The following is a 23,133-nucleotide window of genomic DNA, read 5'->3' on the forward strand; positions in this document are numbered from 1 at the left end:
TGTTTTGAGAAATGTGCAGGATTCAAACAAACTGCCACACTGTGTTGTAATGTGTTGGAGAAATTATTCCCAGTGATGCCATTTTTTAACATAACCTGAGTCAATAACCACGGGTTAAGGTTGTATGTTTTCATTTGACCTGGCCTGTAAGGTTTTTGTTTTTCTGGGTAGTCGAGTAGTAGTTAGCCTGCGGAGAATTGTTGTGGGTGACTTTCCAGGACAGTTTTTATTGGTTTATTTTGGTTTGGTCATTCTATCACACAGGCTCTAGTGAACAAGACATTGGTCTGTGCTTTGCCAGTGCAGTGGAAAATTCTCATTGGGGTTTAGAGTACACACACACATTGCCTTGAAAGCATAGCAGTCAACACCCCACCAGTGAGGTTGCCTCGGCCACCCCCCCCCTCTCTATTTCTATCCCTCCCTCCAGCCCAGCCCTGCTTCCTTTCACAGCATTGACAGAACTGACACACTTTGGCCTGGACCAATCACAGTTCAGCTAGGTCCCTTCAGATGTGGGTGCAGGCTACGCAGGCTGGGGTGTACCAGAAGTCTTTCTCGGGACAGAGAACTTTGGGTGGTTCAGTTGAACAGTAGGCTATCTGAGAGAACTTTTTGCTTTCTAGTATTTTCTGGAGAGTCTCTGTCTCGGTTCTCTGTGTCACTGCGCCTGAGCTTAGGGCTGAAGAGACAGTACCTTTGGCTGTGCAGGCAGTGTATAACTGTGGGCTATAAGGGGTTGTAAAGGTTTTGCCTTACTGTGGGCTGGATGGCTGAGCTGGTGAGAGTGAGGAAGAAACACCTCCAGACACCTATCTCCAGGTAAGAGAAGGGAGAGAAAAAGTGAGTAGCAATGAATTTCTGAAACTTACTAACTTTTCCTGTCTGTGAAAAGGTAGGCAGTAAGGGATTATACTGTACACACTGAGGTTACTGTACACACTGAGATTACTGTATATACTGAAGTTACTGTACACACTGAGGTTACTGTACACACTGAGGTTACTGTAACATCCTGAGGTTACTGAAACAACCTGAGGTTACTGTACACACTGAGGTTACTGTACACACTGAGGTTACTGTACATACTGAGGTTACTGTACATACTGAGGTTACTGTAACAACCTGAAGTTACTGTAGATACTGAGGTTACTGTAACATCCTGAGGTTACTGTAACATCCTGAGGTTACTGTACACACTGAGGTTACTGTTGATACTGAGGTTACTGTAGATACTGAGGTTACTGTACATACTCAGGTTACTATAACATCCTGAGGTTACTGTACATACTGAGGTTACTGTACATACTGAGGTTACTGTATATACTAAAGTTACTGTAACATGATGAGGTTACTGTGCATACTGGGGTTACTGTAACATCCTGAGGTTACTGTAACATCCTGAGGTTATTGTACACACTGAGGTTACTGTAACATCCTGAGGTTACTGTAACATCCTGAGGTTACTGTACATACTGAGGTTACTGTACACACTGAGGTTACTGTAACATCCTGAGGTTACTGTACATACTGAGGTTACTGTACATACTGAGGTTACTGTACATATTGAGGTTACTGTACATCCTGAGGTTACTGTAACAACCTGAGGTTACTGTAACAACCTGAGGTTACTGTACATACCGAGGTTACTGTACATACCGAGGTTACTGTACATACTCAGGTTACTGTACATACTCAGGTTACTGTACATACTCAGGTTACTATAACATCCTGAGGTTACTTTACATCCTGAGGTTATTGTACATCCTGAGGTTACTGTACATACTGAGATTACTGTAAAATCCTGAGGTTACTGTACATACAGAGGTTACTGTGACATCCTGAGGTTACTGTGACATACAGAGGTTACTGTGACATCCTAAGGTTACTGTACATACCGAGGTTATTGTAACATCCTGAGGTTATTGTAACATCCTGAGGTTATTGTAACATCCTGAGGTTATTGTACATACCGAGGTTATTGTAACATCCTGAGGTTATTGTAACATCCTGAGGTTATTGTAACATCCTGAGGTTATTGTAACATCCTGAGGTTATTGTAACATCCTGAGGTTACTGTACATACCGAGGTTATTGTAACATCCTGAGGTTATTGTACATCCTGAGGTTATTGTAACATCCTGAGGTTATTGTAACATCGTGAGGTTACTGTATATACTGAGGTTATTGTAACATCCTGAGGTTATTGTATATACTGAGGTTATTGTAACATCCTGAGGTTACTGTACACACTGAGGTTACTGTACACACTGAGGTTACTGTACATCCTGAGGTTACTGTACATACCGAGGTTACTGTACATACTCAGGTTACTATAACATACTGAGGTTACTGTACTTACTGAGGTTATTGTAACATCCTGAGGTTACTGTACGTACTGAGGTTACTGTACATCCTGAGGTTACTGAAACAACCTGAGGTTACTGAAACAACCTGAGGTTACTGTACATACCGAGGTTACTATACATACCGAGGTTACTATAACATACTGAGGTTACTGTACATACTGAGGTTACTGTAACATCCTGAGGTTACTGTAACATCCTGAGGTTACTGTATATACTAAAGTTACTGTAACATGATGAGGTTACTGTGCATACTGGGGTTACTGTAACATCCTGAGGTTACTGTACATACTGAGGTTACTGTATATACTAAAGTTACTGTAACATGATGAGGTTACTGTAACATCCTGAGGTTACTGTACATACTGAGGTTACTGTACATACTGAGGTTACTGTATATACTAAAGTTACTGTAACATGATGAGGTTACTGTGCATACTGGGGTTACTGTAACATCCTGAGGTTACTGTAACATCCTGAGGTTACTGTACACACTGAGGTTACTGTAACATCCTGAGGTTACTGTAACATCCTGAGGTTACTGTACATACTGAGGTTACTGTACACACTGAGGTTACTGTAACATCCTGAGGTTACTGTACATACTGAGGTTACTGTACATACTGAGGTTACTGTACATATTGAGGTTACTGTACATCCTGAGGTTACTGTAACAACCTGAGGTTACGGTAACAACCTGAGGTTACTGTACATACCGAGGTTACCGTACATACCGAGGTTACTGTACATACCGAGGTTACTGTACATACTCAGGTTACTGTACATACTCAGGTTACTATAACATCCTGAGGTTACTTTACATCCTGAGGTTATTGTACATCCTGAGGTTACTGTACATACTGAGATTACTGTAAAATCCTGAGGTTACTGTACATACAGAGGTTACTGTGACATCCTGAGGTTACTGTGACATACAGCGGTTACTGTGACATCCTAAGGTTACTGTACATACCGAGGTTATTGTAACATTCCGAGGTTATTGTAACATCCTGAGGTTATTGTAACATCCTGAGGTTATTGTAACATCCTGAGGTTACTGTACATACCGAGGTTATTGTAACATCCTGAGGTTATTGTACATCCTGAGGTTATTGTAACATCCTGAGGTTATTGTAACATCGTGAGGTTACTGTATATACTGAGGTTATTGTAACATCCTGAGGTTATTGTATATACTGAGGTTATTGTAACATCCTGAGGTTACTGTACACACTGAGGTTACTGTACACACTGAGGTTACTGTACATCCTGAGGTTACTGTACATACCGAGGTTACTGTACATACTCAGGTTACTATAACATACTGAGGTTACTGTACTTACTGAGGTTATTGTAACATCCTGAGGTTACTGTACGTACTGAGGTTACTGTACATCCTGAGGTTACTGAAACAACCTGAGGTTACTGAAACAACCTGAGGTTACTGTACATACCGAGGTTACTATACATACCGAGGTTACTATAACATACTGAGGTTACTGTACATACTGAGGTTACTGTAACATCCTGAGGTTACTGTAACATCCTGAGGTTACTGTATATACTAAAGTTACTGTAACATGATGAGGTTACTGTGCATACTGGGGTTACTGTAACATCCTGAGGTTACTGTACATACTGAGGTTACTGTATATACTAAAGTTACTGTAACATGATGAGGTTACTGTAACATCCTGAGGTTACTGTAACATCCTGAGGTTACTGTACATACTGAGTTACTGTATATACTAAAGTTACTGTAACATGAGGTTACTGTGCATACTGGGGTTACTGTAGCATCCTGAGGTTACTGTACATACAGAGGTTACTGTACATACTGAGGTTACTGTACATACTGAGGTTACTGTAACGTACTGTACTGAGGTTACTGTAACATACTGTACTGAGATTACTGTACATACTGTACTGAGATTACTGTACATACTGTAACATATGTGCTGCGTCAAGGTCTGAGGACACATCTCTCTCTGTATGGCATGCGGACTGAAACTGCTTTTGTTTCATGAATCTTTCTGCTTGTTGGTTTCTTTGTCGGTCCGTCCCTCTGTCTATTGGCTCCACAATTGGCTGTTCTCCGCTTTGCAATGTGGTTGTGAGACCTTTATTTTAACAGATGATATGCATAACCTTGAAGTGTTTAGTTTGGAGTTCGGAGTGAACGGACGTGCCACGCTTCCCTGTACTACTCCCCACTGCTCCTTATTGCTCCTCACTGCTCCTCATTGCTCCTCACTGCTCCTCATTTCTCCTCACTGCTCCTCATTTCTCCTCACTGCTCCTTACTGCTCCTTATTGCTCCTCACTGCTCCTTATTGCTCCTCACTGCTCCTTATTGCTCCTCACTGCTCCTTATTGCTCCTCACTGCTTCTTATTGCTCCTCACTGCTCCTTATTTCTCCACACTGCTCCTCACTGCTCCTTATTCCAAGATGGTGTAGCAGTAGGACGTCTGTTTGTCTTGTCCCGTCCCATGTATATATATTTTTCTTCGGATTAAATATATATATATATATATATATATATATATTTTTTTTTTTTAATCTCAATTTCCATCTACGGACTGAACATACTCTCCTGCAACCCGCCTCACCCAATGTGGTACGGATCTGCAATTTATTACACTTTAGAACCGGAACTCCGCATCAGAAGCTAGCCAACTAACTAGCTACTAGCTAGTAGTCAGTTAGCCACTGCTAGCGGTCATCACCGTTAACTCGGACATCAGCCAGCCTCAGCCCGGTCAATTCCTGCCAGTCTGCACAGCGCGATATCAACCCATAGCATATCAACTGCTTTTTCTCTTCCTCATCTCCGGATTCCTTCCACAAGCTCTGAACCTTTACATCGGCTCATCACAGCTAGCTAGCTGCTATCCGAGTGGTTACTCCTGGCTAACGTCTCTGTCCCGAAGCAAGCACCAGTTAGCCTGGAGCTAACCTGGAGCTAGGCCCATCACCCGGCTAGCTGAAGAGGTCCATCAGCCAATTATTGGGCTACAATACTATTTTGCCAATTGGCCTGGACCCTTTTACTGCCGACACGGAGCCCCACCGATCCATCACGCCTGGTCTGCCGACGTAACCACCCAAGGGGGTTTCAACAGACTTTTCCATTGTGACGTCCCCCGAAGGCCCATCTACTAGCCTGCTAACTGTCTGAATCACCGTGACTCCAGCTCGCCTAGCTATTCACTTGACCCAATGATCACTTGGCTACACATGCCTCTCCCTAATGTCAATATGCCCTGTCTATTGCTGTTTTGATTAGTGATTATTGTCTTATTTCCATGTAGAGCCTCCAGCCCTGCTCAATATGCCTTAGCTAACCCTTCTGTTCCACCCCCCACACATGCTGTGACCTCACCTTGCTTAAATGGTGCCTTTAGAAACAAAACCTCTCATCGTCACTCAATGGCTAGGTTTACCTCCACTGTATTCACATCCTACCATACCCTTGTCTGTACATTATACCTTGAATCTATTCTTCCACACCCAGAAATCTGCTCCTTTTACTCTCTGTTTCCGAACACACTAGATGACCAGTTCTTATAGCCTTTAGCCGTACCCTTATCCTACTCCTCTTCTGTTCCTTTGGGGATGTAGAGGTTAACCCAGGCCCTGCAGCCTCTAGCTCCACTCCCATTCCCCAGGCGCTCTCATTTGTTGATTTCTATAACCGTAAAAGCCTTGGTTTCATGCGTGTTAACATTAGAAGCCTCCTCCCTAAGTTTGTTTAACTCACTGCTTTAGCACACTCCACCAACCCTGATGTCCTTGCCGTGTCTGAAACCTGGCTTAGGAAGGCCACCAAAAATCCTGAAATTTCCATCCCTAACTATAACATTTTCCGACAAGATAGAACTGCCAAAGGGGCGGAGTTGCAATTTACAGCAGAGATAGACTGCAGAGTTCTGTCATACTATCCAGGTCTGTGCCCAAACAATTGGAGCTTCTACTTTTAAAAATCCACCTTTCCAGAAACAAGTCTCTCACCATTGCCGCTTGTTATAGACCCCCTTCAGCCCCCAGCTGTGCCCTGGACACCATATGTAAATTGATTGGCCCCCATCTATCTTCAGAGTTCATACTGTTAGGTGACCTAAACTGGGACATGCTTAACACCTCGGATATCCTACAATCTAAGCTAGATGCCCTCAATCTCACACAAATTATCAAGGAACCTACCAGGTACAACCCTAAATCCGTAACCATGGGCACCGTCTTAGATATCAAACTTGCCCTCCGAATACACCTCTGCTGTCTTCAACCTAGGATCTCAGTGATCATTGCCTCATTGCCTGCGTGCATAATGGGTCCGCGGTCAAACGCTCCCTAAAACACTTCAGCGAGCAGGCCTTTCTAATTGACCTGCCCCGGGTATCCTGGAAGGATATTGACCTCATCCCGTCAGTAGAAGATGCCTGGTTGCTCTTTAAAAGTGCTTTCCTCACCGTCTTAAAAAAGTATGCCCCATCAAAACGTATAGAACAAAGAACAGATATAGCCCTTGGTTCACCACAGACTTGACTGCCCTTGACCAGCACAAAAACATCCTGTGGCGTTCTGCATTAGCATCAAATAGCCCCCGTAATATGCAACTTTTCAGGGAAGTCAGGAACCATTATACTCAGTCAGATAGGAAAGCTAAGGCTAGCTTTTTCAAACAGAAATTTGCATCCTGTAGCAGTAATTCCAAATCGTTTTTGGACACTGTAAAGTCCATGGAGAATAACAGCACCTTCTCCCTGCTGCCCACTGCACTGAGGATAGGAAACATTGTCACCAGCGATAAATCTATGATAATTGATCATTTCAATAAGCATTTTCGTATGGCTGGCCATGGTTTCCACCTGGCTACCCCTACCCCGGCCAACATCTCAGCACCCCCTGCAGCAACTTTTATTTTTTTATTACACCTTTATTTAACCAGGTAGGCCAGTTGAGAACAAGTTCTCATTTACAACTGCGACCTGGCCAAGATAAAGCAAAGCAGTGCGACAAAAACAACACAGAGTTACACATGGGATAAACAAACTGTCAGGAGGTCTATGTGTAGCTGGTGTATAGGAGTCAGGCGCAGGACAGCAGATAAGAGTAAATAAACATATTTTACTCAACATATAATAAATGTAATACAAAAACAGAGCCCACAATAACGGATCTACCTACATATAAATAATCACTCACAAACAAACATGGGGGAACAGTGGGTTAAATAATGAACAGGTAATTGGGGGATTGAAACCAGGTGTGTAAGACAAAGACAAAACAAACAGAAAAAGAAAAGTGGATCGACGATGGCTAGAAGGACGGTGACCTCAGAACGCCGCCCGAACAAGGAGAGGGACCGACTTCGGCGGAAGTCGTGACACAATCGTATTGTCAATAACACAAAAGAAAAACAGAAAAATCTATGTACAGTATGTTTAAATGTAGAAGCGTAGGGAGGTAGGCAATAAATAGTCCCTAGATGCGAAAACAATTACAATTTAGCATTAATACTGGAGTGATAGATGTGCAGATGTGCAAGTAGAGATACTGGGGTGCAAAAGAGCAAGCGTGTAAGTAATAATATGGGGATGAAGCAGTCGGGTGTGCTATGTACAGACTGGCCATGTACAGGTACAGTGATCGGTAAGCTGCTCAAACAGCTGATGCTTGAAGTTAGAGGGAGATATAAGACTCCAGCTTCAGAGATTTTTGCAATTCTTTCCAGTCATTGGCAGCAGAGAACTGGAAGGAAAGGTCGCCAAAGGAAGTGTTGGTTTTGGGGATTACCAGTGCAATATATCTGCTGGAGTGCGGGCTACGTGTGGGTGTTGCTATGGTGAACAGTGAGCTGAGATAAGGCGGGGCTTTACCTAGCAAAGACTTACAGATGACCTGGAGCCAGTGAGTTTGGCGACGGATATGTAGTGAGGGCCAGCCAACGACAGCATACAGGTCGCAGTGTTGGGTAGTATATGGGGCTTTGGTGATAAAATGGATGGCACTGTAATAGACTACATCCAGTTTGCTGAGTAGTGATAGGGCAATTTTGTAAATGACATCGCCAAAGTCAAGGATCGGTAGGATAGTCAGTTTTACAAGGGTATGTTTGGCAGAATGAGTGAAGGAGGCTTTGCTGCGAAATAGGAAGCCGATTCTAGATTTCATTTTGGATTGGAGATGCTTAATGCGAGTCTGGAAGGAGAGTTTACAGTCTAACCAGACATCTAGGTATTTGTAGTTGTCCACATATTCTAGGTCAGAACCGTCCCGAGTAGTGATGCTAGTCGGGTGGTAGGGTGTGGGCAGCAATCGGTTGAAGAGCGTGCACTTAGTTTTACTAGCATTTAAAAGCAGTCGGAGCCCATGGAAGGAGTGTTGTATGGCATTGAAGCTCGTTTGGAGGTTTGTTAGCACATTGTCCAAAGAAGGGCCAGATGTATACAGAATGGTGTCGTCTGCGTAGAGGTGGATCAGAGACTCACCAGCAGCAAGAGCGACATCATTGATATATACAGACAAGAGAGTCGGCCCGAGAATTTAACCCTATGGCACCCATATAGAGACTGCCAGAGGTCCGGACAACAGGCCCTCCGATTTGACACACTGAACTCCATCTGAGAAGTAATTGATGAACCAGGCGAGGCAGTCATTTGAGAGACCAAGGCTATTGAGTCTGCCGATAAGAATGCTGCGATTGACAGAGTCGAAAGCCTTGGCCAGGTCGATGAAGATGGCTGCACAGTACTGTCTTTTATCGATTGTGGTTATGATATCATTTAGGACCTTGAGTGTGGCTGAGGTGCACCCATGACCAGCTCAGAAACCAGATTGCATAGTGGAGAAGGTACGGTGGGATTCGAAATGGTCAGTGATCTGTTTGTTAACTTGTCTTTCGAAGATTTTAGAAAGGCATGGCAGGATGGATATAGGTCTATAACAGTATAACAGGATGGATATAGGTCTATAAATTGCCCAAGCCTCCCCCGCTTCTCCTTCACCCAAATCCAGACAGCTGATTTTCTGAATGAGCTGCAAAATCTGGATCCCTACAAATCAGCTGAGCTAGACAATCTGGACCCTCTCTAAAATTATCCGCCGAAATTGTTGCAACCCCTATTACTAGCCTACTCAACCTCTCTTTCGTATTGTCTGAGATCCCCAAAGATTGGAAAGCTGCTGCAGTCATCCCCCTCTTCAAAGGGGGGTGACACTCTAGACCCAAACTGTTATGGACCTACAGTGGGGCAAAAAAGTATTTAGTCAGCCACCAATTGTGCAAGTTCTCCCACTTAAAAAGATGAGAGAGGCCTGTAATTTTCATCATATGTACACTTCAACTATGACAGACAAAATGAGAAAAAAATCCCGAAAATCACATTGTAGGATTTTTTATGAATTTATTTGCAAATTATGATGGAAAATAAGTATTTGGTCATTAACAAAAGTTTATCTCAATACTTTGTTATATACCCTTTGTTGGCAATGACACAGGTCAAAGGTTTTCTGTAAGTCTTCACAAGGGTTTCACACACTGTTGCTGGTATTTTGGCACATTCCTCCATGCAGATCTCCTCTAGAGCAGTGATGTTTTGGGGCTGTCGCTGGGCAACACGGACTTTCAACTCCCTGCAAAGATTTTCTATGGGGTTGAGATCTGGAGACTGGCTAGGCCACTCCAGGACCTTGAAATGCTTCTTACGATGCCACTCCTTCGTTGCTCGGGCGGTGTGTTTGGGATCATTGTCATGCTGAAAGACCCAGACACGTTTCATCTTCAATGCCCTTGCTGATGGAAGGAGGTTTTCACTCACAATCTCACGATACATGGCCCCATTCATTCTTTCCTTTACACGGATCAGTCGTCCTGGTCCCTTTGCAGAAAAACAGCCCCAAAGCATGATGTTTCCACCCCCATGCTTCACAGTAGGTATGGTGTTCTTTGGATGCAACTCAGCAATCTTTGTCCTCCAAACACGACGAGTTGAGTTTCTACCAAAAAGTTATATTTTGGTTTCATCTGACCATATGACATTCTCCCAATCCTCTTCTGGATCATCCAAATGCTCTCTAGCAAACTTCAGACGGGCCTGGACATGTACTGGCTTAAGCAGGGGGACACGTCTGGCACTGCAGGATTTGAGTCCCTGGCGGCGTAGTGTGTTACTGATGGTAGGCTTTGTTACTTTGGTCCCAGCTTTCTGCAGGTCATTCATTAGGTCCCCCCGTGTGGTTCTGGGATTTTTGCTCACCGTTCTTGTGATCATTTTGACCCCACGGGGTGAGATCTTGCGTGGAGCCCCAGACCGAGGGAGATTGTCAGTGGTCTTGTATGTCTTCCATTTCCTAATAATTGCACCCACAGTTGATTTCTTCAAACCAAGCTGCTTACCAATTGCAGATTCAGTCTTCCCAGCCTGGTGCAGGTCTACAATTTTGTTTCTGGTGTCCTTTGACAGCTCTTTGGTCTTGGTCATAGTGGAGTTTGGAGTGTGACTGTTTGAGGTTGTGGACAGGTGTCTTTTATACTGATAACAAGTTCAAACAGGTGCCATTAATGCAGGTAACGAGTGGAGGACAGAGGAGCCTCTTAAAGAAGAAGTTACAGGTCTGTGAGAGCCAGAAATCTTGCTTGTTTGTTGGTGACCAAATACTTATTTTCCACCATTATTTGCAAATAAATTCATTAAAAATCCTACAATGTGATCTTCTGGATTTTTTTTTCTCATTTTGTCTGTCATAGTTGACATGTACCTATGATGAAAATTACAGGCCTCTCTCATCTTTTTAAGTGGGGGAACTTGCACAATTGGTGGCTGACTAAATACTTTTTTGCCCCACTGTATATCCATCCTGCCCTGCCTTTTGAAAATCTTCGAAAGCCAAGTTAACAAACAGATCACTGACCATTTTGAATCCCACCATACCTTCTCCATGATGCAATCTGGTTTCCGAGCTGGTCATGGGTGCACCTCAGCCATGCTCAAGGTCCTAAACGATATCATAACACCATCGATAAAAGACAGTACTGTGCAGCCGTATTCATCGACCTGCCCAAGGCTTTTGACTCTGTCAATCTACCGAGGTTACTGTAACATCCTGAGGTTACTTTACATACTCTACTGAGGTTACTGTACATACTCTACTGAGTTTACTGTAACATCCTGAGCTTACTGTACATACTCTACTGAGGTTACTGTACATACTCTACTGAGGTTACTGTACATACTCTACTGAGGTCACTTTACATACTCTGCTGAGGTTACTCTAACATCCTGAGGTTACTGTACATACTCTACTGAGGTTACTGTACATACTCTACTGAGGTTACTGTAACATCCTGAGGTTACTGTACATACTCTACTGAGGTTACTCTACATCCTGATATACTACAGCTGGTAATGTATCTCATGAAACTCAGACGGTACATTAAACGCATGTTTTCCTTCCTCTTTGATCCACAACAAAGCAGTCACATTATCAAACAGATTATTCTAAATTCACCATCAAGCATGAAGCCCTCCCGCTGTGTCGCAGCATTCCCATGCCTGCTATTTTTATGACCGGACAGCTTTCAGAACCCCCTCGCCGACGTGTGATAAACACACAATCGTCTCATGTCACTTTCACTGAGTTGGCGCCGTCTTCATTTGTTGGCTCACAGTGCTACTGTGATTAGAAATTAAGTGATTGTGGTCCCACTGTGACTAACCTCTTCATAATGCCTTCTAATTACATGCTGTGCATAACGCATTATAATGCAGGATAGACCTTAATAGCTGCTCATATGCATCTATAACAACATTCATAGAGCTTTATGAGCAGACAGCTCAGTTGTTAAGCGCGAACTTGAACACTCATAAACCCTATTTTATGAGAAATGGATTATCACCATCCCTGAAATCAATTTTCAAATGCCAGTGGTTGTTTTTGAACCCTTGAAGTGCAGTGTAGTCTACTCGGGGGGTATTTTATGTTCTAAGATTGGCATATGAGGTCAGAGCAATAGTATGTGAGTTAGTGTTACTGATTTCCCTGTCAATTTTATTTCCTGTGAAAGTATTATGCCTCGGGGGGGCTGTAGTTTTAGCCTGGGTTGTGTTGTGTTTGATCCAGCGCGTTATAAGCTACATGTGTTTTTTTATATTCTTGAATTAGTAACTGTAGACCATAATGGATAGGCCTTATAACAGAAATGTAGTGAAACACTTGTGGTGTCAAGAGTCAGTTTGAAGCACCAACTAGTAACACACCAGAGAAAAAGTTCAGATTTGCATTATATACTGCTCAAAAAAATAAAGGGAACACTTAAACAACACATCCTAGATCTGAATGAAAGAAATAATCTTGTTAAATACTTTTTTCTTTACATAGTTGAATGTGCTGACAACAAAATCACACAAAAATAATCAATGGAAATCCAATTTATCAACCCATGGAGGTCTGGATTTGGAGTCACACTCAAAATTAAAGTGGAAAACCACACTACAGGCTGATCCAACTTTGATGTAATGTCCTTAAAACAAGTCAAAATGAGGCTCGGTAGTGTGTGTGGCCCCCACGTGCCTGTATGACCTCCCTACAACGCCTGGGCATGCTCCTGATGCGGTGGCGGATTGTCTCCTGAGGGATCTCCTCCCAGACCTGGACTAAAGCATCTGCCAACTCCTGGACAGTCTGTGGTGCAACGCGGCGTTGGTGGATGGAGCGAGACATGATGTCCCAGATGTGCTCAATTGGATTCAGGTCTCGGGAACGGGCGGGCCAGTCCATAGCATCAATGCCTTCCTCTTGCAGGAACTGCTGACACACTCCAGCCACATGAGGTCTAGCATTGTCTTGCATTAGGAGGAACCCAGGGCCAACCGCACCAGCATATGGTCTCACAAGGGGTCTGAGGATCTCATCTCGGTACCTAATGGCAGTCAGGCTACCTCTGGCGAGCATATGGAGGGCTGTGCGGCCCCCCAAAGAAATGCCACCCCACACCATGACTGACCCACCGCCAAACCGGTAATGCAGGAGGATGTTGCAGGCAGCAGAACGTTCTCCACGGTGTCTCCAGACTCTGTCACGTCTGTCACGTGCTCAGTGTGAACCTGCTTTCATCTGTGAAGAGCACAGGGCGCCAGTGGCGAATTTGCCAATCTTGGTGTTCTCTGGCAAATGCCAAACGTCCTGCACGGTGTTGGGCTGTAAGCACAACCCCCACCTGTGGACGTCGGGCCCTCATACCACCCTCATGGAGTCTGTTTCTGACCGTTTGAGCAGACACATGCATATTTGTGTCCTGCTGGAGGTCATTTTGCAGGGCTCTGGCAGTGCTTCTCCTGCTCCTCCTTGCACAAAGGCGGAGGTAGCGGTCCTGCTGCTGAGTTGTTGCCTTCCTACGGCCTCCTCCACATCTCCTGATGTACTGGCCTGTCTCCTGGTAGCGTTCTATGAGCAGATGGAATATCTGGATTCTATCAGCGTTCTATGAGCGTTCCATCTAGATTCTACCAGCGTTCTATGAGCATTCCACCGGAATTTTATCAGCGTTCTATGAGCATTCATCTGGATTTTATCAGCATTCTATGAGCATTCCATCTGGATTTTATCAGCGTTCTATGAGCATTCCATCTGGATTCTATCAGCGTTCTATGAGCATTCCATCTGGATTCTATCAGCGTTCTATGAGCATTCCATCTGGATTCTATCAGCGTTCTATGTGCATTCCATCTGGATTCTATCAGCGTTCTATGAGCATTCCATCTGGATTTTATCAGTATTCTATGAGCATTCCATCTGGATTTTATCAGCGTTCTATGAGCATTCCATCTGGATTTTTATCAGCGTTCTATGAGCATTCCATCTGGATTCTATCAGCGTTTTATCTGCACTCAATCAGCTGATTCGACCCTTTGAATTGATAAACACTAAATATACAAAAGTATGTGGACACCCCTTCAAATTACTGGATTTGCTGACAGGTGTATAAAATTGAGCACACAGCCATGCACAAATGTTGGCATATTTACTAATTTTGTATTTATTTTACCTTTATTTAACTGCATAGATAAACATTTGCAGCAGAATGGCCTTACTGAAGAGCTCATTGACTTTCACCGTGGCACCGTCATAGGATGCCACCTTTCCAACAAGCCGGTTCGTCAATTTCCTGCCCTGCTAGAGCTGCCCCGGTCAACTGTAAGTGCTGCTCTGGGAAGTGGTAAGCCACACAAGCTCACAGTACGGGATCACCGACTGCTGAATAGCGTAGTGCGTAAAAATCGTCTGTCCTTGGTTGCAACACTCACTACTGAGTTCTAAACTGCCTCTGGAAGCAATGTCAGCACAATAACTGTTCATTGGGAGCTTCATGAAATGGGTTTCCATGGCCGAACAGCTGCACACAAGCCTAAGATCACCATGGGCAAAGCGTGGTGTAAAGCTTGCAGCCATTGGACTCTGCAGCAGTGGAAGCGTGTTTTCTGAAGTGATGAATCACACTTCACAATCTGACAGTCAAATGGACGGGTTTTGCTTATGCCAGGAGAACGCTACCTGCTCCAATGCACAGTGCCAACTGTAAAGATTGGTGGAGGAGGAATAATGGTCTGGGGCTGTTTTTCATGGTTCGGGCTAGGCCCCTTAGTTCCGGTGAAGGGAAAGCTTAATACTACAGTATACAATGACATTCTAGATGATTCTGTGCCTCCAACTTTGTGGCAACAGTTTGGGGAAGGCCCTTTCCGGTTTCAGGATGACAATAGCTCCGTGCACAAAGCGAGGTCCAAACAGAAATGGTTTGTCGAGATCGGTGTGGAAGAACTTGACTGGCCTGCACAGTGCCCTGACCTCAACCAATGTTCCCTCTAATTCTAATTGACCTTCCAATGCATTGTTGTTGTGGACATTTATTTCAATTATATTTGAACATTTGAGGTAGGCTATATGATCACAGGCTATAATAGATCAGTTGTTGTATTGCTTGTGAGGCACAGCCGTACAATTAAATAATTTGTTTTTTATTTTTATTTTACTGGACTGATGGTGTGTGCATCTGATGGTCAGTCTCAGCGGAGGGAGAGAGCATGCCTCCACTCTCCCTTTCCTCTGCTGACACTGACCAAAAAAGGACACAGTATTCAAGCTGATGGCTAAACTAAACATTTTCTAATCTCACAGTATCGATTTTGCCTGCTATGTTACTGAGACATCCGATTGGCCAGCGGCAGGCCTATAGTGCACTTGATTTGCTCTCTGGGCCCGCCAGGAAGGCAGAGTTTGTACCTTCAGACACTTTCAATTATGCAAAAAGGGCAACAAAGGGCAGCTGAATCGGGTGCACCTACTGCCAACAGCCCGAGACGAATACAAATAATAGGAACACAAGGCTTTATAGTTGGGTTTTTACAGAAATGTTTGGTGATCGACTAGGAATGCCTTGGATCATGGATCATGATCGACCGGTTGGTGACCACTCCTCTAGAAAGTTGAGTGAAGTTCAGTCTCATGCTTCTCTCCGTGGGCTGATATTTCACCTCCACCCCATCGAACACCTTTGGGATGAATTGGAATGCCGACTGCCAGGCCTAATTGCCCAACATCAGTACCCGATCTCACTAATGCTCTTGTGGCTGAATGGAAGCAAGTCCCCGCAGCAATGTTCCAACATCTCGTGGAAAGCCTTCCCAGAAGAGCGGAGGCTGTTATAACAGCAAAGGGGGACCAACTCCATATTAATGCCCATGATTTTTTACTGAATGTTCAATGTGCAGGTGTCCACATACTTTTGGTCATGTACTGTATCTAATTCTGTATCTCCCTTTCTCTCTCTCTCTCTCTCTCGCTCTTCTCCCCCCCTCTCTCTCCTTCCTTCTCTCCCAGTTTCCCAGACCTTTCATCCTATTGCCAAAGCATTGCCAGCTCATAACATTGAACCGTAACATACAAACACAAGGCTTTTTGGGGGGAAATTGCTTAGTAATTGCTCCCATCACATACCTGACTGTGTTTTGAAAACACTGCTGTCTTACTGAGTATCTTGTTGTTGATGATAGTGTTGTGCTATGACAAGAACCAAGGTTATTCATCACCAAAATGACGTCCTCCACTCCTACTTTCAATGAAACACAACTTTAAAGGCTTAAAAGCTCTGATGAAGGCCGTGAGCCTGATACTAAGCAAGTGCAGCGTGCAGGATTTTCTTTCCTAAAAGTTGATTAGTAACACCATCATAAATCCTTTATATTGCCTATATCATGTATAAAGTGCTTATGAAGACTTTTCTACGCTGTTTGTTCAAAGTGGGACTCTCTTTCCAGGCTTAGGTGTATGGTCAAGCAACTGGAAGAGAAAGACGTGGACTTCGAAGATTTGAAGAAGAACTTGGACTACACAGCATCCTTACTGGAGGCTGTTTACATTGATGGTACCAGGTACAGTGTGGCCTTTAGTGTGATTATATTGTTTGATACTGTAAGCCCCGACTGCCTGCTTAAGGCCTGAAATGCATACACACACCAACTATATCAGCATATCCTTGTTTCCACTCTGAACACAATGCTTCACATGATGTGTTGTCTATATTTAATATTTGAGCCATAAGGTGTTCCAAGGCAACCCTGTCTACTTGTCTATATTTAGTATTTCCCTAAGCAACCCTGTCTCCTTTGATATGACCCCAAAGCACCCTGATGAAGGCTGTGATGAAGGCTGTGGTGAAGGCTGTGATGAAGGCTGTGATGAAGGATATAAAGACGGATATAAAGATAGCTGTAATGAAGGCTGTAATGAAGGCTGTGATGAAGGCTGTGATGAAGGCTGTGATGAAGGGTATAAAGAAGGCTGTGATGAAGGCTGTGATGAAGGATATAAAGAAGGATATAAACATGGCTGCAATGAAGGCTGTAATGAAGTCTGGGATGAAGGCTGTGATGAAGGCTGCGATGAAGGGTATAAAGAAGGCTGTGATGAAGGCTCTGATGAATGCTGTGATGAATGCTGTGATGAAGTCTGTGATGAAGGCTGTGATGAAGGGTATAAAGAAGACTGTGATGAAGGCTCTGATAAATGCTATGATGAATGCTGTGATGAAGGCTGTGATGAAGGTTGTGATGAAGGATATAAAGAAGGCTGTGATGAAGGCTATGATGAATGCTGTGATGAATGCTGTGATGAAGTCTGTGATGAAGGCTGTGATGAAGGCTGTGATGAAGGGTATAAAGAAGGCTGTGATGAAGGCTATGATGAATGCTGTGATGAATGCTGTGATGAAGTCTGTGATGAAGGCTGTGATGAAGGCTGTGATGAAGGGTATAAAGAAGACTGTGATGAATGCTGTGATGAATGCTGTGATGAAGGCTGTGATGAAGGCTGTAAAGTTTCCATCTACTTAAATGTATCATTCAACAGAGTGTAATTGCTGTACCCCTTAGAAATAAGGGAAACAAATGTTTTTTGCTCTCTCTCTCCTCTCTCAGGCAGGTCTGATTTGTTCTCTCTCTCCTCTATCAGGCAGGTTTGATTTGCTCTCTCTCTCTCCTCTCTCAGGCAGGTCTGATTTGCTCTCTCTCTCCTCAGGCAGGTCTGATTTGCTCTCTTTCCTCTCCCAGGCAGGTCTGATTTGCTCTCTCTCTCCTCTCTCAGGCAGGTCTGATTTGCTCTCTCTCTGCCCTTTCAGACAGGGTCTGGACGCAGAGGACGACCTCCAGAAGCTGCACTCTGATGGCGTCCCCACGGAGGTCACTGATTGGCTGGCTTCAACCTTCACTCAGAGGGCCCACCGCCCCGCCCGCCGCTCTGACGACAAACCAAAGTTCCGCAGCATCGTCCACGCAGTGCAGGCTGGGATCTTTGTCGAGAGGTAGATGGAAAACGTTATTATCTTCAATGAGGACATGAATTTGTAATATAAAGTAAAGGAGGCTCGCCATGGTCCTCATTAATTTGTAATATACATGTAAAGGAAGCTCGCCCTGGTCCTCCTCATTCATTTGAGTGTAACGATTGTCGTGTGTGGAGGACCAAGACGCAACAGGGAAGTGTATACTCATCTTCTCTTTTTAATATATAAGAAGGAGAAACAAAATAAACACGTATACAATTAACAGAAACGACACTAACAGTTCTGTCAGGTGACAAGCACAAAACAGAATACAACTACCCACAATCCACAATACAAACACACCCCTAATTATAGGACCTTTAATCAGAGGCAACGATAGACAGCTGCCTCCAACTGAAGGCCCCAACACCAATTAACTAAACATAGAAATACAAATGACTAGACTGAACATAGAAATAAACTAACATAGAACAATAACCAAAACCCTGGACTAATAAATGAAATAACCCTCTACCTGGACACATACACAAAACCACCCTGAACCACATAAAACAAATACCCCCTGCCACATCCTGACCAAACTAAACACTAACAAATAACACCTTTACAGGTCAGAACGTGACATTGAGAAAAACAATGCAACATTAAAAAACCCTCCTTCTATATAATGTTGTGAATGGGGTTTGTAAAGTGTGTGTCATAGGGTCAGGATAAATTCACTTCTGTACATTAGCAGTGGAATTCTTGATCCACATTCTGTTATAACAAGGACATCACAGATTCACTACTGAGATTGTCCAATGCAAGACATTTAATGTGCCGTTGTTCCAGGATGTTCAGAAGGGCCTACACTGCTGCCATGCCTGACCAACCTGCAGCAGTAGTTAACTCTCTCAGGGTAAGAATATATGATCTGTTATCATTTCTAAAGTCTTTAATTGGGGTACAACATAAGGAGCAGAGCCAGGAGTTTCCCTGACTGTATGACTACAGTATGAGCTATCAACCTTTTCAATTTCAGACTCTAATTCTTCAAAAACTCAATGTGCATTGGACATAAACAGATATCTGTTATCTGTCTCTATCATCTCCATCTTTAGGACATTGACCGGTGGAACTTTGATGTGTTTGCCCTGAACACAGCCAGTGATAACCACGCACTACAGACCCTGGTCTTGGAGCTGGTGACACGATACGAACTCAACAGCAGATTCAAGGTCTCCACATATCACTTTACACATCCTTACTATGTTACCATAACTCCTTATGTTTCTGTACAGCTTTCATTTTACATTAGCCTCTAAAAATTCTAACTTCTCTCACTGCCATAAACAGCTGAAGCAAACACACATATTACTGTCTAACTTTTCTAGTGTGTAAAGCTTTCCATAAGTAGTACCCTAGAGGGCAGACTCAGACACAGGCCAGTTAGCTGATGTAGTGTGCTCCAACACAACAGATGAACTCCGTGTGAACTTTCCATGTCAAATTGTGTGGCATTACAGATCCCAATCTCCATTCTGATGTCCTTCTTGGAGAAGCTGGAGAAAGGCTACAGTAAACATAACAACCCGTACCACAGCAGTGTCCACGCAGCCGACGTCACACAAACCCTACACTGTCTGCTCTTACGTACAGGACTAGTGGTACAGTACAGCTCGTCTTCTCTCAGTTTACAACAGGTCATCCCTGTCAAGTATTTGTTTGTCATAGTTCAGGAAAGGAGATTTCCCAAATTGTGTCAGCCTGGTCAGGTCACTAGCTACAGTAAATGTATAGGGTTTGTGGGAAATAATAAAGGAAAATATATTTTTTTAAGATATGTATGTTTGTATGTGTATTTGTATGTATATGTATGTGTATATTTATGTATGTATATTTATATATATATGGGTATATATATATTTACCCCCAAAATATATGGGGGATTGGAAATGACAAAGACATTTACATTTATGGAATCTACAATCAAAAAAAGGAAAAAAAAATATCCAATGTACTGTAGAAGATGTATTTACTGTAAGCCAATGCAAATGACTGCATTTGAAATACAGGTGTTTATAATAAGGGGTGTCTGTGTTGGTCTAGCCTCCAGCACTGGTTACTCTATAATAACGATACACTAACTGTATATGAAAGGTATATGTGGGTTATGTATGTGATGTTTATAACAAGGGTACCTGTGTGGGTCTCACATGCAGCACTGGTTGACTGAACTGGAGGTCCTGGCGTCCCTGTTTGCTGCAGCCATCCATGACTACGAGCACACTGGAACTACCAACAACTTCCACATTCACACAAAGTAAGATGAAGTAAAGTAAGAATTACTGAGGTGTTCGAAGATGCGTTTGATTTCAGAGTGAGTGTGAGAGAGTGAAATCAAATCCACATTTACACCAATTAAGATAAACAATAATTGTATGTTTTATTTGCATTTAATGCATCAAAATGCATTAAAGAGTGGGAAAGGGAGAGAGAGCGAGAGAGAAAGAGAGTGAGAGAGTGAGGGAGAGAGCAAGAGAGAGACAGAGCTAGAGAGTGTGTGTGTGCATGCGTACTTGTGTGTGTGTGTGTGTGTGTGTGTGTGTGTGTGTGTGTGTGTGTGTGTGTGTGTGTGTGTGTGTGTGTGTGTGTGTGTGTGTGTGTGTGTGTGAGTGTGTCTGTGTGTGTGTGTGTGTGTGTGTGTGTGTGTGTGTGTGTGTGTGTGTGTGTGTGTGTGTGTGTGTGTCTGTGTGTGTGTGTGCGTGTGCGAGAGAGAGCTAGAGGGCAGGAGGGAGAAAGAGAGAGAGAAAAAAAGAAAGAAAGTTCATCAAGAAAGAGAGATAGGAAGGGGAGGGCGAGAGAGGGAGAAAGAGGGAGAGAGAAAGAGGCAGAAAGAGACAGAGAGAGAGAAAGAGACAGAAAGAGACAGAGAAAGAGAGAGAGAGAACGCAACAGAGAGCTAGAGAGAGAGAGTGAGAGAGAGTTGCTTACAGCTCCTATTCCTTCTTAAGCAAACATATCTTATGGAGGGAAGCTGCTAATTTTAGCAGTAGATTTTCCACATAGAGACACAGAGGCACCTAACAACTCTGTCTCCTGGCACACAGATCAACTCTTTATTTTGGGAACAAAAACATGAGGGCCTATCAACACTACAAAGAACAACACTGTGATCACACTTCACCAGACCCGGCGCCAGGATACAGTGATTAATGGGGCAGTTGAAATCGGCAAGGGGGAAACATTTTTTGGGGTTCTTGCATTGGAATTATATTGAATTCTGCTTTATATAATCACGCTATACCACAATAAACATAAAGTTCAAATGCAGAGACTCTGAGATCATAGAGTGCTTTGTGGCATATATCTGCTGCACTGAATCAGCACAATGGACAGCGCCATACAGCTAGGACATTTTGGTAATGAATATAGGCTACAAGATAGATAGGGATATTCACCAAATACAAACAGCCTATGTGAATGCAGCCGTACACACAGCTGTCTTATTAACTAAATAATGCTAACTAAGTGCTGAAAGTAGTAGCCTAGTTATTCATGCATGCTAACAAAAATACTGAATAGCAGTTTAGCTTAGAATACCGACACAACGAATGAGAACAGAACAGAACAGAGATACCAAGTAGCAGGACTAGTAAACTAAATATCTGATTGATAAAGGCATGACACAATCTATATTCAGGATAGTTACATTAACAGTAAACTAAATATCTGATTGATAAAGGCATGACACAATCTATATTCAGGCTAGTTACATGAACAGTAAACAAAAATGCCAGTTGGATTAGTTGTGCTTTCCTCATGTGCAGCATGTCTCTTCTGTGCTGACTGAATACATTTGTCAAAGTGGAAAATGAGTTATCGCATGTAGCTGTGGATGCCCCAAAAGTCAGTCCATGTTTAATTTGGGTTAGACGTGCCGCTAGCGCCCCACCTCAACAACATCCGGTGAAATCGCAGAGCACCAAATTCAAAATACAAAAATCGTAATTTTAAACATTTATAAAAATAAAAGTGTCTTACATTGTTTAAAAGCTTAACTTCTTGTTAATCCAGCCGCTTTGTCAGATTTCAAAAAGGCTTTACGGCGAAAGCCTACCATGCAATTATCTGAGGACAGCGCCCCGCGTACATAAGCATTAAAAACATTTTCCAAGCCAGCAGAGGCGTCACAAAAGTCAGAAATAGAGCTAAAATAAATCACTTACCTTTGAAGATCTTCCTCTGTTTGCAATCCCAAGGGTCCCAGCTACATAACAAATGGTTGTTTTGTTTGATAAAGTCCTTTATATCCCAAAAAAGCCAGTTTATTTGGCGCGCTTGATTCAGTAATCCACCTGTTCCCCTTGTTCAAAATGCATACAAAGGAATCCCAAAAGTTACCAATAAACTTCGTCCAAACAAGTCAAACAACGTTTCTAATCAATCCTAAGGTACCCTAATATGTAAATAAACGATCAAATTTCAGACGGAGAATAGTGTGTTCAATACCGGAGATAAATAACGAAGTGTGCGCCCTCATCCACACACTCCACAAGACTACAGTCAAAATGAGAGCCACCTTGAAAAACTACAAATTGTAGCTAATTTTTCAAAAAACAAGCTTCAAACCCTTTCTAAAAACTGTTGGCATCTGTGGAAGCCATAGGAACTGCAGTCTGGGAGTATTTCCTTTGATTTTCCCTAGACAGCCATTTCAATGGGTGGTCACCTATTCTTTACCTCACGTTAGTCTCATTCCAAACGTCATAAATTGATGGTTATCTGCACGAACCCAGCCTTTACTATGAATCATCCATACACCAATTGTCCTAATCATTTATTTACTCTTGAAGTTCTCCGTCCCGTATGCGGGATCAACATCCAGCGTAAAATCATTTCGCCATATTCATAACCGAACAATAGAAACATTTCATTTTTAATTCTT

At 43.2% G+C, this 23,133-nt stretch overlaps 1 protein-coding gene across 1 annotated transcript in view; it reads left to right on the forward strand.

The window, feature by feature from the left end:
• Positions 1 to 532: 532 nt before the first annotated feature.
• LOC106583711 (dual specificity calcium/calmodulin-dependent 3',5'-cyclic nucleotide phosphodiesterase 1B) overlaps positions 533 to 23,133 on the forward strand; it is a 38,583-nt gene continuing 15,982 nt past the window's right edge. The window contains exons 1-7 of the mRNA XM_045705066.2: positions 533 to 822; positions 16,684 to 16,797; positions 18,042 to 18,224; positions 19,038 to 19,104; positions 19,307 to 19,423; positions 19,712 to 19,852; positions 20,408 to 20,508. Coding sequence (XP_045561022.1) covers positions 770 to 822; positions 16,684 to 16,797; positions 18,042 to 18,224; positions 19,038 to 19,104; positions 19,307 to 19,423; positions 19,712 to 19,852; positions 20,408 to 20,508 — 776 coding nt within the window. The 5' untranslated portion in view covers positions 533 to 769. The remainder of the gene's footprint in view (positions 823 to 16,683; positions 16,798 to 18,041; positions 18,225 to 19,037; positions 19,105 to 19,306; positions 19,424 to 19,711; positions 19,853 to 20,407; positions 20,509 to 23,133) is intronic.

Source organism: Salmo salar, chromosome 22 (genome assembly GCF_965601325.2).
Source record: "Salmo salar chromosome 22, fSalSal1, whole genome shotgun sequence".
NCBI classification, from domain to species: domain Eukaryota; kingdom Metazoa; phylum Chordata; class Actinopteri; order Salmoniformes; family Salmonidae; genus Salmo; species Salmo salar.